Genomic DNA, 16,824 nt, shown 5'->3' with positions numbered 1-16,824 from the left:
GTAAGGCTTACATTAACGCCGCAATGAAATTACTGTGAAAATCCCCTCGTTGCCACACTCCGGCGCCTGTTCGGGTGAATGCATCTAACCAGCATGTCTTTCAGAATGTGGGAGGAAACTGGAGCGCCCGGAGGAAACCCACGCAGACACGGGGAGAATGTGCAAATTCCACACAGGCAGTGACCCAAGGGGGGAATCGAACCCGGGTCCCTGGCGCTGTGAGGCAGCAGTGCTAACCACTGTGCCACCTGAAGCCCTTTGTCCCATCAAGTCCACACTGACACATTAGAAATACCTGAACTCTTACCTAATCCCATCTGCCAGCATTTGGCCCATAGCTCTTCATGTTATGATGTGCCAAGTGCTCTATTCAATAAAAATCTGGCATTTAAAGTCTAATGATGACCATGAAACCATTGTCAATTGTCATAAAAACCCATCTGGTTCAATAATGTCCTTTAGGGAAGGAAATCTGCCGTCCTTTCCTGGTCTGACCTACATGTGACTACAGACCCACTGCAGTGTGGTTGACTCTCAAATGCCCTCAGGGATGAGCAATAAATGCTGACCCAGCCAGCGACGCTCACATCCCATGAATGAATTTAAAAAATTATAATTGCCAAATAGAAGGTACTAGATATTTGTGACAATGGACGTAGGTATAGTTGAGAATAGTGTACATTTACCCTGTATTAGCAAATATCATTCAGGCTCCAGTGCTTCTCATTTTTTTCTTGGGAGATATGAACAAATTTTGAGGAAGCAACTCAACAAATCACTTGCTGAAAACAGAAAGTCTTCTGCTAGGAATTGTTTTTGCAGTGAAGAAAAGAAATTAAAGCTACTTCAAATGCCTTGGTGCAGCAGGATTGATAAAACAGCAGCAACAGATTCAGCAATCAGGGTGGTGTCCTCCCATGTTCAGTTTGAGCCCAGTCGGTTGGTACATGTGCTCAGACTTTTGTATCATTTTCCCAACGGAAAAAGATGAAAGAGAGTATGTCCGGGGTTTGTGGTGTCCTTGATTATGTTGGCTGTTTTTCAGAGGTAGTGGGAACTGTAGACAGAGTCAATGGGTGGGAGGCGGGTTTGAGTGATGGACTGGGCTTCGTTCATGACCTTTTGCAGTTTTTTGTGGTCTTGGGCAGAGCAGGAGCCATACCAAGCTGCGATACAACCAGAAAGAATGCTTTCCATGGTGCATCTGTAAAAGTTGGTGAGAGTCACAGCGGACACGCCAAATTTCCTTAGTCTTCTGAGAAAGTAGAGGCGTTGGTGGGCTTTCTTAACTATAGTGTCGGCATGGGGGGACCAGTTGTTGGTGATCTGGACACCTAAAAACTTGAAGCTCTCAACCATTTCTACTTCAGCCCTATTGATGTGGACAGGGGCAAGTGCTCTAATACACTCCCTGAAGTCGATGACTGTCTCCTTCGTTTTGTTGACATTGAGGGAGAGATTATTGTCGCCGCACCAGTTCACCAGATTCTCTATCTTTCTCCTGTACTCCGTCTCGTCATTGTTTAAGATCCGACCCACTACAGTGATGTCATCAGCAAACTTGAAAATCAAGTTGGAGGGGAATTTGGCCACACAGTCATAGGTGTATAAGGAGTATAGTAAGGGGCTGAGGACACAGCCTTGTGGGGCACTGGTGTTGAGGATGATCATGGAGGTAGTGTTGTTGCCTATCCTTACTAACTGCGGTCAGTGGGTTAGGTTAGGAAGTTGAGGATCCACTCACAGAGGAAGGTGCCGAGGCCCAGGCCACGGAGTTTGGAGATGAGTTTCGTAGGAATAATGGTGTTGAAGGCTGAGCTGTAGTCAATTATTAGGAGTCTGACATAGGTGCCTCTGTCATCTAGGTGTTCCAGGGTTGAGTGCATGGCTAGGGGGGTGGCATCTGCTGTGGACTAGTTGCGGCGCGAGGTGAACTGTAGTGGACACAGGAAATCCGGGAGGCCGGAATTGATTTGTGCCATGACTAACCTGTTGAAGCACTTCATAATGATGGATGTCAGAGCCACTGGACGATAGTCATTAAGGCACACTGCCTGGCTTTCTTTGGTACTGGGGGATGATGGTTGCCTTCTTGATGCAGATAGGGACCTCAGATTGTTGTAAAGAAAGGTTGAAGATGTCTGTGACCATGGTCTGGGTCATAGGTATCAAGCGCTGTTTAGAGGAGTGCTTCTCAATTGTTTTGGTTGAAGGGCTCTTTTTACAAATCGATTAGTAATCACGCACCCCGACTAAATAATAAAACCATATAACGGTCTGAATATAAGAGTGCTTCATGCAAAATGCTTTAATAATCCTTTTAAGAAAACAGAGGGAGAGGGAGCAGGAGGGTGACCCTAGCCATGCTTACTCAATTACTCTTTACTACAATGCCCTAGGCAGCCACCCAGGCCACCATAAACCAGCCTTGAGTGAGAACCCTCTGCAAGGCACCACAGTTTGAAAACCCCTGATTTCGAGTCATTAAGGATTCCACAAGACACATTCAAGTGAACTTCCAAGATATGGCAGAGGTTTTTAGCACCAATTTTTAGATGGTCTCCACAATCGAAGATGTTAGGTTAACAATAATGATTGAACATGTCTAAGTAGATGCAGACAACGGCCGCTTGCCCTGATGCCATTTATTCCAGGTGCTCAATCTAATGGGAGCTGTGCAAAATGTCACGGGATTTAGTAAGTTTGTGGACGACACAAAGGTTGGTGGATTTGCGGATAGTGATGAGGACCATCAGAGGATACAGTTCAGTTGGAGACTTGGGCGGGGAGATGGCAGATGGAGTTTAATCCGGACAAATGTGAGGTAATGCATTTTGGAAGGTCTAATACAGATAGGAAATATACAGTATTGATAGGCAAAGGAATCTGGGTGTACGTGTACACAAGTCACTGAAAGTGGCAATGCAGGTGGAGAAGGTAGTGAAGAAGGCATACGGCATGCTTGCCTTCATCGGCCGGGCCATTGAGTTTAAAAATTGGCAAGTCATGTTGCAGCTTTATAGAACCTTAGTTAGGCCGCACTTGGAATATAGTGTTCAATTCTGGTCGCCACACTACCAGAAGGATGTGGAGGCTTTGGAGAGGGTACAGAAAAGATTTACCAGGATGTTGCCTGGTATGGAGGGCATTAGCTATGAGGAGAGGTTGGAGAAACTTGGTTTGTTCTCACTGGAACGACGGAGGTTGAGAGGCGACCTGATAGAAGTCTACAAGATTATGAGAGGCATGGATAGAGTGGATAGTCAGAAGCTTTTTCCCAGGGTGGAAGAATCAATTCCTAGGGGGCACAGGTTTAAGGTGCGAGGGGCAAGGTTTAAAGGAGATGTACGAGGCAGAGTTTTTACACAGAGTAGTGGGTGCCTGGAACTCATTGCCGGGGGAGGTAATGGAAGCGGATACGGTAGTGACTTTTAAGGGGTGTCTTGACAAATACATGAATAGGATGGGAATAGAGGGATATGGTCCCCGTAAGGGTAGGGGGTTTTAGTTCAGTCGGGTAGCATGGTCGGTGCAGGCTTGGAGGGCTGAAGGACCTGTTCCTGTGCTGTAATTTTGTTTGTTCTTTGGGGGATGGCAGGACTGATGTATGAGGAGAGATTGGCTTGGTTAGGATTGTTTTCGCTGGAGTTTAGATGAATGGGGGCAGGATCTCATAGAGACTTATAAAATTCTAACAGATGTAGACAGGGTAGATGTAGGAATGATGTTCCCGATGGTGGGGGAGTCCAGAACCAGGGATCACAGTCTGAAGATTCAGGGTAGACCATTTAGGATGGAGGCGAGAAGACATTTCTTCACCCAAAGAGTGGTGAGCCTGTGGAATTCATTACCACAGGAAGTAGTTGATGCCAAAACATTGAATGTATTCAAGAGGCGGCTGGATATAGCACTTGGGGCAAATGGGATCAAAGGTTATGGGGAAAAAGCTGGATTAGGCTATTGAGTTGGACGATCAGCCATGATCATAATGAATGGCGGAGCAGGCTTGAAGGGCCAAATGGCCTCTTCCTGCTCCTATCTTTCTTTGAATCACTCGGTCCTACTGATCAGTTTGCTTGTTCCCATGGTCTATGTGGACTAGTAAGAAGTCTCATAACACCAGGTTAAAGTCCAACAGGTTTATTTGGTAGCAAATACCATAAGCTTTCGGAGCGCTGCTCCTTCGTCAGATGGAGTGGAAATGTTCATTTCCACTCCATCTGACGAAGGAGCAGTGCTCCGAAAGCTTATGGTATTTGCTACCAAATAAACCTGTTGGACTTTAACCTGGTGTTGTGAGACTTCTTACTGTGTTCACCCCAGTCCAACGCCGGCATCTCCAGACTATGTGGACTTGCCATATAAATACTGTGATGACAAGAGCAGGTCAGAGGCTGGGAATTTTGTGACAAGTAACTCACCTCCTGACTCCCTAAAGCCTGTTCACCATCTACAAGGCACAAGTTCAGAGTGTGATGGAATATTCACCAGTTGCCTGGATGGGTGCAGTTCCAAAAGCACCAAGACGCTTGATACCATTCTGGACAAAGCAGCTTGCTTGATTGGCACCACATCTACAAACATTCACTCATTCCACCAGTGACACACTGTGACAGCAGTGTGTACCATTCACAGCAACTCACTAAGGCTCCTTTGACAGTACTTTCCAAACCAGTGACCTCTAGCACCTGGAAGGACCAGGGTAGCAGATGCCTGGGTACACTATCACCCTCAAGTTCCCCTCCAAGCCACACAGTATCCTGACTTGGAAATATATCGCCGTTCCTTCAGTGTCACTGGGTCAAAATCCTGGAACTCACTTAGCAGCAGTGTGTGTGTACCTACACCACAGGCACTGCAGTGGTTCAAAGTGGCGGCTCAACACCACCTTCTCAAGAGCAATTAGGGAGGGGTAATAAATGCTGGCCTGGCCAGTGATGCCCATGTCCCGCAAAAGAATAAACTGAATTGTCAAAAATGTGACAAACACTTTTCTAAATTCAAGTTACAAAATGCTTTATAAAAGACAGCCTCTTATGGGCTTAGCCCTGTACAAAAATGCAATTGTGAACGTTAGTGTTTCTGCTAAGAGACTGGTCAGCAGCTGAAATGTAGAAGCCTTGAAGGAAGTTCAAAGAGTTGATAGATTCATACTGAGTTTAATGGGCCATAGCTGGCAGGACAGACTGAGTTTAGCTCTTTTACCTGCAAAAGGGGCTGCCTTTAAGGTGTTTAAAAGGATTAGACTCTAATCCTTGCAATTGGATAGGTTATTGAGCTGGAGAGGTTAAAGGTTGACTCGGTGACGTAAGTGCAAAAGCAAAGAATTATTTTAGAAGCTGGAGATAAGTTATTTTTTTTACTGAGTTGCAGTCCTCTGGTATGAGTTAGCAGCACATGCAGTGGGTGGGAGTTCACTGCAAACCGTCATTTGGAACACGGCCGAGGTCGTAAATAGCTGCTATATGGACATATAGATGATAGGTGCATCATTGGGAAGTTGTCACTCACTTATCAGAGCTTCTTGGGCCTGTAAACATTTAATGCTTTCTAGCTAACCAAGAGAGACACCCATGGACAGACGCAGACAGCTGTGGATCGACCCAGCAATTCTATTCTGCACGCTCTGCACTTAATCGCCATGATTAACACTTGGAAACATGAAACTAATAGTATAAGCCGTGTAGATAAATGATTAAGAGTTCCCAAGTGATCATTTTAAATTCAAAAATAAACAGTTTCACCAAATGGCAGCTATTTCTTTGGAGACTGTTTTAAACTACTTTCTCTACAATGAAAGAGAAAATGGTGAATAAGTCCTTCTAATTAGTGAATGATCAAACCATTTCAAAATATAGTGATGGGCAGCTAATTCTGTTGTTAAGGTTTTATCCTGCATAACCACTGAATGACACCTTTAAACTTAAACTCAACAAGAAAGAAATGCAAAAACAAAAGTGGAAAAGCAAACTATTGCTCCAGGACCATTCCTCAGAACTGCACAAGATTATTCAGCTGATCAGTATTTATAGACTTTTCTTTTTAAATCAGCTGGGTTCGATTTATTGGAACAGTTACCACTAATCCATCATGTTTCAGCTAATATTCTAATGTGGTCTCAACCAATGGGAAAAGCAGGTCCTAGACCAATGGACTTTTCAACCCGTGAAATGTGTTACTCTGATGAATACCAATGCAACATGCAGGATTAGTCGCTGCACCAGCTCGTGTGCCACTTACAACCCACTTCTGCTCTTCTTGGTGTTTGAGACCAAATACTCGAACACTTTGGGCTGAGGGCACCTTACTTTCTGCTGTCTTCTTTCTCTGGGGCACTTTCTCTTTATAAACCTCATACTGAGGCTTGTGGAACCTCCTGCCTTTAGAAAGTTGTGCCTCTGTAGCCCTGGCCTTTGAGGATAGTTAAGAAATGGAGCAGGCAGTGACTTCAGAATGTTTCTTAATCGCAATAACACAACATATTCTTTCATTCTACCCAGGAGTGAAATAGCCACAAGGGTATAATTTGACCTCAGGTTATTGAATTAAAATAAAATCACTTTATCATATTAACAGGAAAGACTGCAATACTACATTTTGTGGTGTAACATCAAATACCCTCATGAATACCAACATGAGACAATCATTACAAACAAGTGAACTTCACCAATTAAACATGAACAGAAAGTTGATATCAAAACTAAAATCCAGCAACTGCTGGGAATGCACAGCAGTTCAATTATTATCTGTAGGAACAAAAGGCAGACAAAAGGATTGGGTACATCTTCAAGGTTGATCAATCAAGACTGATAAGTTGGTTGTCAGCTCAAGTCTGTGTGGTGTATAGATAGGGAATTATAATATGATGTAGTGCACTGAAAATGCAGTGGAGAAAATCAATCCATTCCTTACACAAAAGTGAGTTTGCTCTATACTCTGTGTGAATGCTCATTTCTAGGGCGATGGAACTAAGGCGGCCATATTCAGAAGTTAAAAGCTGTGCTTAAAGTTTATTTATTAGTGTCACAAGTAGGTTTACATTAACACTGTGATGAAGTTACTGTGAAAATCCCCGAGTCGCCACGCTCCGGCGCCTGTTTGGGTACACTGAAGGAGAATTTAGCATGGCCAATGCACCGAACCAGCACGTATTTTGGACTGTGGGAGGAAACCGGAGCACCTGGAGGAAACCAATGCCGGGAGAACGTGCAGACTCTGCACAGACAATGACCCAAGCTGGGAATCGAACCCGGGTCCCCGGCGCTGTGAGGCAGCATTGCTAACCACTGTGCCACCGTGCCGCCCTGTGCAGAGGAAAAAGTTGGGAACCAATGTGCTCACACTGTGAGGGATCATCAAAATGTTCCATGGCCATTCCAATTCAAGCATCACCTGGTATCAGAGCCACCTTCATTCACAAAAGTCTGCTCTGAAGTAACAAATGTTGAGATAATTTTCCATAATAAAACACTACACATCTTCTGTGCAGCAAAAAACCGGAATTGAGGTGTTGGAAACCTAGCAAGTTCAATTAAACCAAAAGCACAGCTCTTGTTACGTCGGGATTAAAATGAAGACAAAAATGTTTTTAAAATCCAAGTTCATCCATTCATTTTAAATTGGAGATTCACAGTGCAGAATTGAGGAAAGCAAATACTTCCATTACATTGTCGATTCCATCGGCTAGTTAACCATTAATTCCTCTTCATTATAGGCAATGAATTTGGCAATCGTGGTAGCAATCATGCAGACTTAAAATTGCAAAACAAACTGGAGAGAGTTGAAAGGAAATGTGATTGTTGTTGTATGATGAATGTATGAGCTCCCATATTAGACTCTTGTGTTCATTCGAGGGCTTTCAGGCGTTTTCGGAAGAGACGAATTCTGGACCAGACTGGAATAGAATGTTCTGAAAACTCTGCTTTGCGCCCATTACGTGGACCATCCCTATCTGTAGTGAAATTCATAGAATCATAGAATCCTACAGTACAAAAGGAGGCCATTTGGCCCATCGAGTCTGCACCGACTACAATCTGACCCATAACCCCACATTATTTACCCTGCTAATCCCCCTGACACTAGGGCCAATTTAGCAAGGCCAGTGAACCTAACCTGCACATCTTTGGACTGTGGGAGGAAGCCGGAGCACCCGAGGAAACCCACGCAGACACGGGGAGAATGTGCAGACTCTTTTCAGACATATTTTAAGAATTTCATTAGAATTTTCCCCTCACGTGTCTGGGACAGTCTGCAACTTGAGTGCTTTGTTGTAAAGGTAAATTCAGCTTCAGTGATGTTACCAGCAGATACAACTGGTGATTTAATGACACTTTTACAAGTGCTGGTAACGAGATCCTTCTGAAAACAAGACTCCCTCACATCTATTCTTGGACCTCCGTTATGTTAAAAGCTTCTCTCAGTAAGCCTTATCCCAGTTGTGTCACGATTACTGCATTGTTGAACAGCGGTTCCAAACAAAGACACAAAAACATTCATTGTCCTTGCTGGTGACAGGTTGCTACTTGCTTAATATTACACATATTCCAGTTCTATTAGACTACATGAATTTTCACAGATATCCCACCATTCTTTGCACTGAACAGAAAATGCTAGAATCTTTCTCGATGCCTCAGATTTCCTTTTGCTGAATACTAAGAACTGAAGGAGAAGTATGGCAAGTTTTGGGAACCTTGGATAACGAGAGATATTGTGAGCCTAGTCAGAGAGAAAAAGGAAGCATTTGTCAAAGCTAGGAGGCTGGGAACACACGAAGCAAGTGTGGAATACAAGGAAAGTAGAAAGAAACTTAAGCAAGGAGTAAGAAGAGCTAAAAGGGGTCACAAAAAAGCATTGGCCAGCAGGATTAAGGAAAATCCCAAGGCTTTTTACACATACATAAAGAGCAAGAGAGTAGCCAGGGAGAGGGTTGGCCCACTCGAGGACAAGGGAGGGAATCTGTGTGTGGAGCCAGAGGAAATGGGCGAGGTATTAAATGAGTACTTTGCATCAGTATTCACCAAAGAGAAGGACTTGGTGGATGATGAGTCTGGGAAAGGATGTGTAGATAGTTTGAGTCATGTTGAGATCAAAAAGGAGGAGGTATTGGGGTTCTTGAGAAACATCAAGGTAGACACGTCTCCAGGGCCTGATGGGATATACCCCAGAATACTGAGAGAGGCAAGAGAGGAAATTGCTGGGGCCTTGAGAGAAATCTTTGTATCCTCACTGGCTACAGGGGAGGTCATGATGTGGAGATGCCGGCGTTGGACTGGGGTGAACACAGTAAGAGGTCTCACAACACCAGGTTAAAGTCCAACAGGTTTATTTGGTAGCAAATACCATAAGCTTTCGGAGCACTGCTCCTTCGTCAGATGGAGTGGAAATGTGCTCTCAAACAGTGCAAACAGACACAAAATCAAGTTGCAGAATACTGATTAGAATGCGAATCCCTACAGCCAGCCAGGTCTTAAAGGTACAGACAATGTGGGTGGAGGGAGCATTAAACACAGGTTAAAGAGATGTGTATTGTCTCCAGACAGAACAGCTCGTGAGATTCTGCAAGCCCAGGAGGCGAGCTGTGGGGGTTACTGATAATGTGACATAAATCCAACATCCCGGGGCAGAACATACAGGGGAGGTCCCAGAGGATTGGAGAATAGCCAATGTTGTTCTTTTGTTTAATAAGGGTAGCAAGAATAATCCAGGTAATTACAGGCCGGTGAGCCTTACATCAGTGGTAGGGAGGTTATTGGAGAGGATTCTCCGAGACAGGATTTATTCCCACTTGGAAATAAGTGGACGTATTAGTGAGAGGCAACTTGGTTTTGTGAAGGGGAGGTCGTGTCTCACGAACTTGATCGAGTTTTTCGAGGAAGTGACGAAGATGATTGACGAGGGTAGGGCAGTGGATGTTGTCTACATGGACCTCAGTAAGGCCTTTGACAAGGTCCCTCATGGCAGACTGGTGCAGAAGGTGAAGTCACATGGGATCAGAGGTGAGCTGGCAAGGTGGATACAAAACTGGCTCGGTCAAAGAAGACAGAGGGTAGCAGTGGAAGGGTGCGTTTCTGAATGGAGGGCTGTGACAAGTGGTGTTCCTCAGGGATCAGTGCTGGGATCTTTGCCGTTTGTAATATATATAAATAATATATATAACTGGGTTGATTAGTAAGTTTGCGGACGACACAAAGGTTGGTGGATTTGTGGATAACGATGAGGACCATCAGAGGATACAGCAGAATATAGATCGGTTGGAGGCTTGGGCGGAGAGATGGCAGATGGAGTTAATCTGGACAAATGTGAGGTAATACATTTTGGAAGGTCGAATACAGATCGGAAATATACAGTAAATGGCAGAACCCTTAGGAGTATTGATAGGCAGAGGGATCTGGGTGTACAGGTACACTGGTCACTGAAAGTGGCAATGCAGGTGGAGAGGGTAGTCAAGAAGGCATACGGCATGCTTGCCTTCATCGGCCGGGGTATTGAGTTTAAAAATTGGCAAGTCATGTTGACACTTTATAGAATCTTAGTAAGGCTGCGCTTGGAATATAGTGTTCAATTCTGGTCGCCACACAACCAGAAGGATGGGGAGGCTTTGGAGAGGGTACAGAAAAGATTTACCAGGATGTTGCCTGGTATGGAAGGCATTAGCGAGGAGGAGAGGTTGGAGAAACTTGGTTTGTTCTCACTGGAGCGACGGAGGTTGAGGGGAGACCTGAAAGAAGTCTACAAGATTATGAGAGGCATGGACAGAGTGGATAGTCAGAAGCTTCTTCCCAGGTTGGAAGAGTCAATTACTAGGGGGCATAGGTTTAAGGTGCGAGGGGCAATTTTTAAAAGAGATGTACGAGGCAGATTTTTTACACAGAGAGTGGTGGGTGCCTGGAACTCGCTGCCGGGGGAGGTAGTGGAAGCGGATACGGTAATGACTTTTAAAGGGCGTCTTGACAAGTACATGAATGAGGTGGGAATAGAGGGATATTGTCCCCAGAAGCGTAGGGGGTTTTAGTTAAGTCGGCCAGCACGGTCGGTGCAGGCTTGGACGCCCCTTAAAAGTCACTACCGTATCCGCTTCCACTACCTCCCCCGGCAGCGAGTTCCAGGCACCCACCACTCTGTGTGTAAAACATCTGCCTCGTACATCTCTTTTAAAACTTGCCCCTCGCACCTTAAACCTACAGCCTGTTCCTGTGCTGTAATTTTCTTTGTTCTTTGTACAGAATATTAGCAAGACCCCAGTAGCTTTAAAGGAACCCTTGCAAGACTCAGCAGATCTACATCCTTATTGCCAAATATATTCCCCCTTCAATTGAAATACAATGAGTATTTTTGCAGTGCAATTGCATTCTACAGGAAACATCAGATCATGAAATTAGATCATAGGTGCTTTGCATGATTTATACATATCACTTAGTGTGAAAGTTTTAAACAGTTTGGCCTGTGCTTTGAGGACCTCCCACTCAACAAAAGGTAGGGCCCCCAGCATTATTTTGATCTAATATTACCACTTACAACCCACTCCTACCCTTCCTTATGTTATAATACAATGTTAGTGGGATTCTAATCATTGGAGTCTTTGCTGTAGATATAAGAACATAGGAATTAGGAGCAGGAGTAGGCAATTCAGCTCTTTGAGCCCACTCCACTGGTCAAGATGATCATGACTGATCTTATCCTGGTCTCAACTCCACTTTCCTGTCTGCTCCCCATAACCCTGCTTTTCATCAGAAACATATCTATTTCTTTCTTGAATCTGTTGATTGTCTCTGCCTCCACTGCACTCTAGGGCAGTGAGTTCCACAGATTCACAACCCTCAGAAGTGGCTTCTCCTCCTCCTCAGTTTTGAACCTAGCTCCTCTCACTCGATATCTATGACCTCTTGTTCTAGACTGTCCCACAAGGGGGAACATCTATTTAACGTCCATCTTATCAATCCCCTTTAGCATTTTATATACCTCAATCAGATCCCTCCTCATTCTTCTGAATTCCAGCGACAACAAGCCCAAGCTATTCAACCGCCCCTCATACGACAGCCTTTCATCCCCGCAATCAATCTGATGAACCTCCTCAGAACTGACTCCAATGCCACCACATCCTTCCTCAAGTAAGGAAACCAAAACTGAACACATTACTCCAGATGTGGTGTCAGCAACATCTTCTACAATCGTTAACAACGCCACTTTACTTTTAAAATCCAGCCCTTTTGCAACAAATGCCAAGATTCCATTTGCTTCCTTATCATGTGCTGCACCCGCAGATCCACTTTCTGTGATTTGTGCACAAGGACACCCAGATCTCTCTGTACTGACACATTTTGAATCTTCTTTCCATTTAAATAATAATTTGCCCTTTTATATTTTCGGACAAAACCTCACACTTATTCACATTAAACCTCATCTGCCAGATTCAATATCCATTGGTAAGCTCCATCTCCTTTTCACAGCCTGCTCTCCCACTTATTTTAGTATCATCCACAAATTTTGTTATGTTATACTTTGCCCTGCTTGCAGATTATTTATATAGATTGTAAATAGTTGAGGTCCGGGACCTGAACCCTGTGGCACCCCACTAGTTACAGCATCATTTATAAGTACACAAAATTTATGTACGTATTAGTTATGGACAACTTCAATGTCAAAATTGATATGTGGGTTATGGATAGGGTCCAGACAGAGATTGGCCCATTTGAATTAGGGATGGATTTGACGCTGGAGAGTGCCTCTGGGATTTTGATGGGAATATTATTTGGTTCTGGTCAAACACATGGGTTAAGCATCAACAAGGGCTCCTCATTCGACAGCCTGCAAATGTGAACCTGCAGCAAATGGACAAACTAAGAATCAGATTGATTACATTACAGTAGCAAAACGATGGAGATCCTGTCTGGAGAATTGTAAGGTGCATCTAGGCACAGACTGTGACATTTGCTAGCGGCAATACTGGAGGCCAGAGTAGGCAAAAGAGCTAAACAAGTTTTCATGGCGCAGTTGGAATTAGACAAACTGAAGGGTGTTACGGCCATGGAGTATGCAATGGAAATCACTAACTAAACTAATAACTGGAATGGGCTGGTTATCTCATGAGGAAAGGTTGGATAGGCTAGACTTGTATCCACTGGAATTTAGAAGAATAAGAGACAACTTGACTGAAATGTAAGATCCTGGGTCCTTGGCTCTGCTGCCTCACAGTGCCAGGGACCCAGGTTCGATTCCAGCCTTGGGTCATTGTCTGTGTGGAGTTTGCATGTTCTTCCTGTGTCTGCGTGGTTTCCTCCAGGTGCTCCGGTTTCCTCCCACAGTCCAAAGGTGTGTGGGTTAGGTGGATTGGCCAGGTTAAATTGCCCCTTAGCACCCAAAGGTTAGGGGGATTAGCAGGGTAATGTGGTGTTACAGGGATAGAGCCTGCGCAAGCTGAATGGCCTCCTTCTGCACTGTCGGATTCTATAGATCTTGACACGGTGGAAAAATTCTCTCTCTGAGTCTTTGAAACTCTTCCTCAAAAGGCAATGGAAACAGAGTCATTGAATATTTTTAAGGCAGAGATAGATAGATTCTTGATAAACTGGTTGGGGGGGGGTTATGAGGGGCAAGCAGGAATGTGGAGTTGAAGTTACAATCAGACCAGCCATGATCTTATTGAATGGTGGAGCAGGCTCAAGGGGCTACCCCGCTCCCAATTGTTACGTTTGTATGATTGGAAACTTGAGAAAATGTGGCCCAGTGAAGTAGGCCCAAGACTAATCTAGCCAAGATCAGCAAGCCCTGGGCAGATCCTGGACTGAGGCTGGAGTCTGCCTGCTCTGCATTGCTCAATACACGTAAACTATTGTTTAATTTTTGTCAAATGTTACTTCCTTCATTCCAAAATGATCTTTGAATATTCCTTCAGATCAATGTATGTGTCATTGTGCAGTCTGATTGGGCTGATCTTGTCAGCTTGTTTCTCCAGCTATTTCTATTGCAGTTCCAGGAAAAGAATATTCAGCAAGTAGAAGGATGGGTGATCAATTCAAAATCTCCATTTGGATTGGACATGGTTTATCCAGGAATATGTTTTGAGGGTCGGTGGGAGAAATTCAGAGTTTTGGCTTAATGGACAAAGGGAAAGGAAGAAATGGCCCTTATAGAAGTTGCAAATACTTGCTCGGACTGTGACTATGCTGCACTCTCCCTCATCATCCTTTCTGATATAACTGCAACCTTTGACATGGTCGACCTCACTGCCCTCCCTCAACATGGCTCCATCGTTGCCCATGTTTGATTCCATTCTCATTGAGCATCCTGCTCCCCCACTGCTAGAACTTTGGTGTCCCATTCTGGTTCCTCACCTACAGGCTGCCAACCCCATCTTAAGGCAAGGGATCAGGTTTCACGGCCAGGATTCTCCAGCCCCACTCACTGCCAGAATCTTCCAGTGCCGCCGAAAGTAAATGGACCTTGGTTGGCCCGTCACTTCCCCCGCAGCAGGTCCCGCCAGAGCATGGCCAGAAAATCCAGGTCCTTATGCATTCTGACAACATCCTACCCTCCCTCTTCACAGCTACTCTCAACTGCGTGACTCCCTCGGCACGGTCAGATTGCTTGTCCGACATCCAGACTCAAGAGCAACCTCAATGTCCTTCAGTTAAATGTTTTGAGTAGATTGAAGATTTTGTCCACAGTTCCTGCCACAAACGCCGTACCCTCCCCTGCAACTTCCTCCACTGTCCAGGATTCTTCCACATTCCAGCCCCCTCCTCCCCACTCCCCCCCCCATGATGAGCACAAAAAGAAAAATCATTTCTAACACGCAAGTACTATTTCTAACATGCAAGTACTAGATGAATCTGACTGGACACCAAGCTACTCATTAACTTGGCAACAATACATTTATTAATTCAGAGTTTCATCTGTTCATAGATTAACATAGAATCCCTACAGTGCAGAAGGAGGCCATTTGGCCCATCAAGTCAGCACCGACCACAATCCCACCCAGGCCCTATCCCCATAACCCCATGCATTTACCCTAGCTAGTCCCCCTGACACTAAGGGGCAATTTAGCAAGGCCAATCCACCTAATCTGCACATCTTTGGACTGTGGGAGGAAACCGGAGCACCCGGACAAAACCCACGCAGACACGGGGAGAATGTGCAGACTCCACACAGACAGTGACCCAAGCTGGGAATCGAACCCGGGTCCCTGGCACCCTGAGGCAGCAGTGCTAACACTGTGCCACCGTGCCGCCTCTATCTTGATCTTGTGACAAGTGAGAGAATTGGTTTCGAACAAGGTTCTTACCGGTCGTTCATGCTCTAGGATTGACGACTTTCCAGGTTCATATTCGAATATGCTTCTCGGTTCAGCACGATATCTGCGAGTATCGACTTTTCGATCGGGAGGATCCCAGTCGTTCCTAGCGAATGAGTGAAAAGCCATCGCATCTGTTACCCACATTGCCTCACCTTTCACAACGTACATGAATATGAAAGTCTCCGGGATTCGCTGGCCGCAATGCGTAGGCCATTCACAATGTAAATATTTAACACATGTACAAGGTACTCACATGCTTGTCTTTAGGTAGTGAAAACTTACTGTTAAATCTAGTTAGCACACGCACTGGCTGTGATAAAGAACACAAATAGCAATAATCCCAGCGACAGATACCCAATCGGTAAATTAGCATATAAAGCGGGCACTTATAAATGGGGGCATAACAAATTCATTGGAGGAGAGATACAGGTTGCATCAAGTAACAAGATAGAGTTAATTGTTAGTGAAAATTGTTGAGACAGTACATCGTAACCTGCACTGAAGAAAACTGATTTGAGAGTAATTAGTCTCCTTTAGAGAGTAACATTGCTCTGGTGACATCCTGCTGTCATCATAATGCTGACGTGATGTCATGCGAGCTTTAATGATAAGGACGGGACAGGGGCTGCAGCAATAAACTTTATGGGGTTTGAATTGAAAAAAACCCCACGTCATCTCCAAATACAGCACTGAATTACCCAAATTGATGTTTCGTTAACAGCACGTGTGTAAGAGAGAAATATTTTTATTTCCAAATGAGACGGGGCTGGGAACTAAAGGCTTTCCATCGTCATGGCCACGCTACAACTTGGTGAAGAGTGCGGAGCACCAGTGTGACGTGCCCGTTTCCCACATCCCGCATCCACCTGCACCCGAAGAGGGAAAAGGGGGAAGAGACTGGCTTTGGTTCAATGTCCCTCATCATTACACCCTCTGGCAAAAAGGTTTCAGCTCATGTTCAACTCTAAATCAGGTCCTAATCTGCCACATTCCTGGCTGCTATGGCATTAAATATGAAGCTGTTCCACTGCAGCTACAACACACACATCCACCCAGCAATGTGGAAGATTACCCCAGGTATGTCCCGTCCACAAGGAGCAGGCCAATTACCGCCCCATCACTCCATTCTCAATCATCAAGAAAGCGACGCTAAGTGTCGTCGCCAGTGTTATCAAGCTGCAAGTAATCAGCAATAACGGTACGACGCTAGGAGGTACAGAAGACCAGAGGGACCTGAGGTGCATGTCCAAAGATCCCTGAAGGCAGCAGGACCGGAAAATAAGGTGGTTAAGAAGGCATATGGGATTCTTGCCTTTTTTACCAAGGCACTGAATATAAGAGCAGGGAGGTTATAATGGAGCTGTATAAAATGCCCATTAGGCCACAGCTAGAGAAGAGTACTGTGTAAAGCTCTGGTCACCACACTATAGTAAGGATGTCATTGCACTAGAAAGGGTGCAGAGGAGATTCACCAGGACAGTGGGATGGGACATATCCAGTAATGGTGACATCTTGGACATTGTCTGTAAGTT

At 44.9% G+C, this 16,824-nt stretch overlaps 1 protein-coding gene across 1 annotated transcript in view; it reads right to left on the bottom strand.

Moving 5' to 3' along the window:
- LOC144494685 (sorbin and SH3 domain-containing protein 2-like) overlaps positions 1 to 16,824 on the bottom strand; it is a 303,190-nt gene that overhangs the window by 94,478 nt on the left and 191,888 nt on the right. Inside the window, exon 10 of the mRNA XM_078213885.1 lies at positions 15,281 to 15,395. Coding sequence (XP_078070011.1) covers positions 15,281 to 15,395 — 115 coding nt within the window. The remainder of the gene's footprint in view (positions 1 to 15,280; positions 15,396 to 16,824) is intronic.

The sequence above is a fragment of the Mustelus asterias genome, chromosome 6, assembly GCF_964213995.1.
Source record: "Mustelus asterias chromosome 6, sMusAst1.hap1.1, whole genome shotgun sequence".
Lineage (NCBI taxonomy): Eukaryota > Metazoa > Chordata > Chondrichthyes > Carcharhiniformes > Triakidae > Mustelus > Mustelus asterias.
The sequence above is the reverse complement of the archived record's forward strand: the minus strand, read 5'-3'. Positions and strand labels throughout refer to the sequence as shown.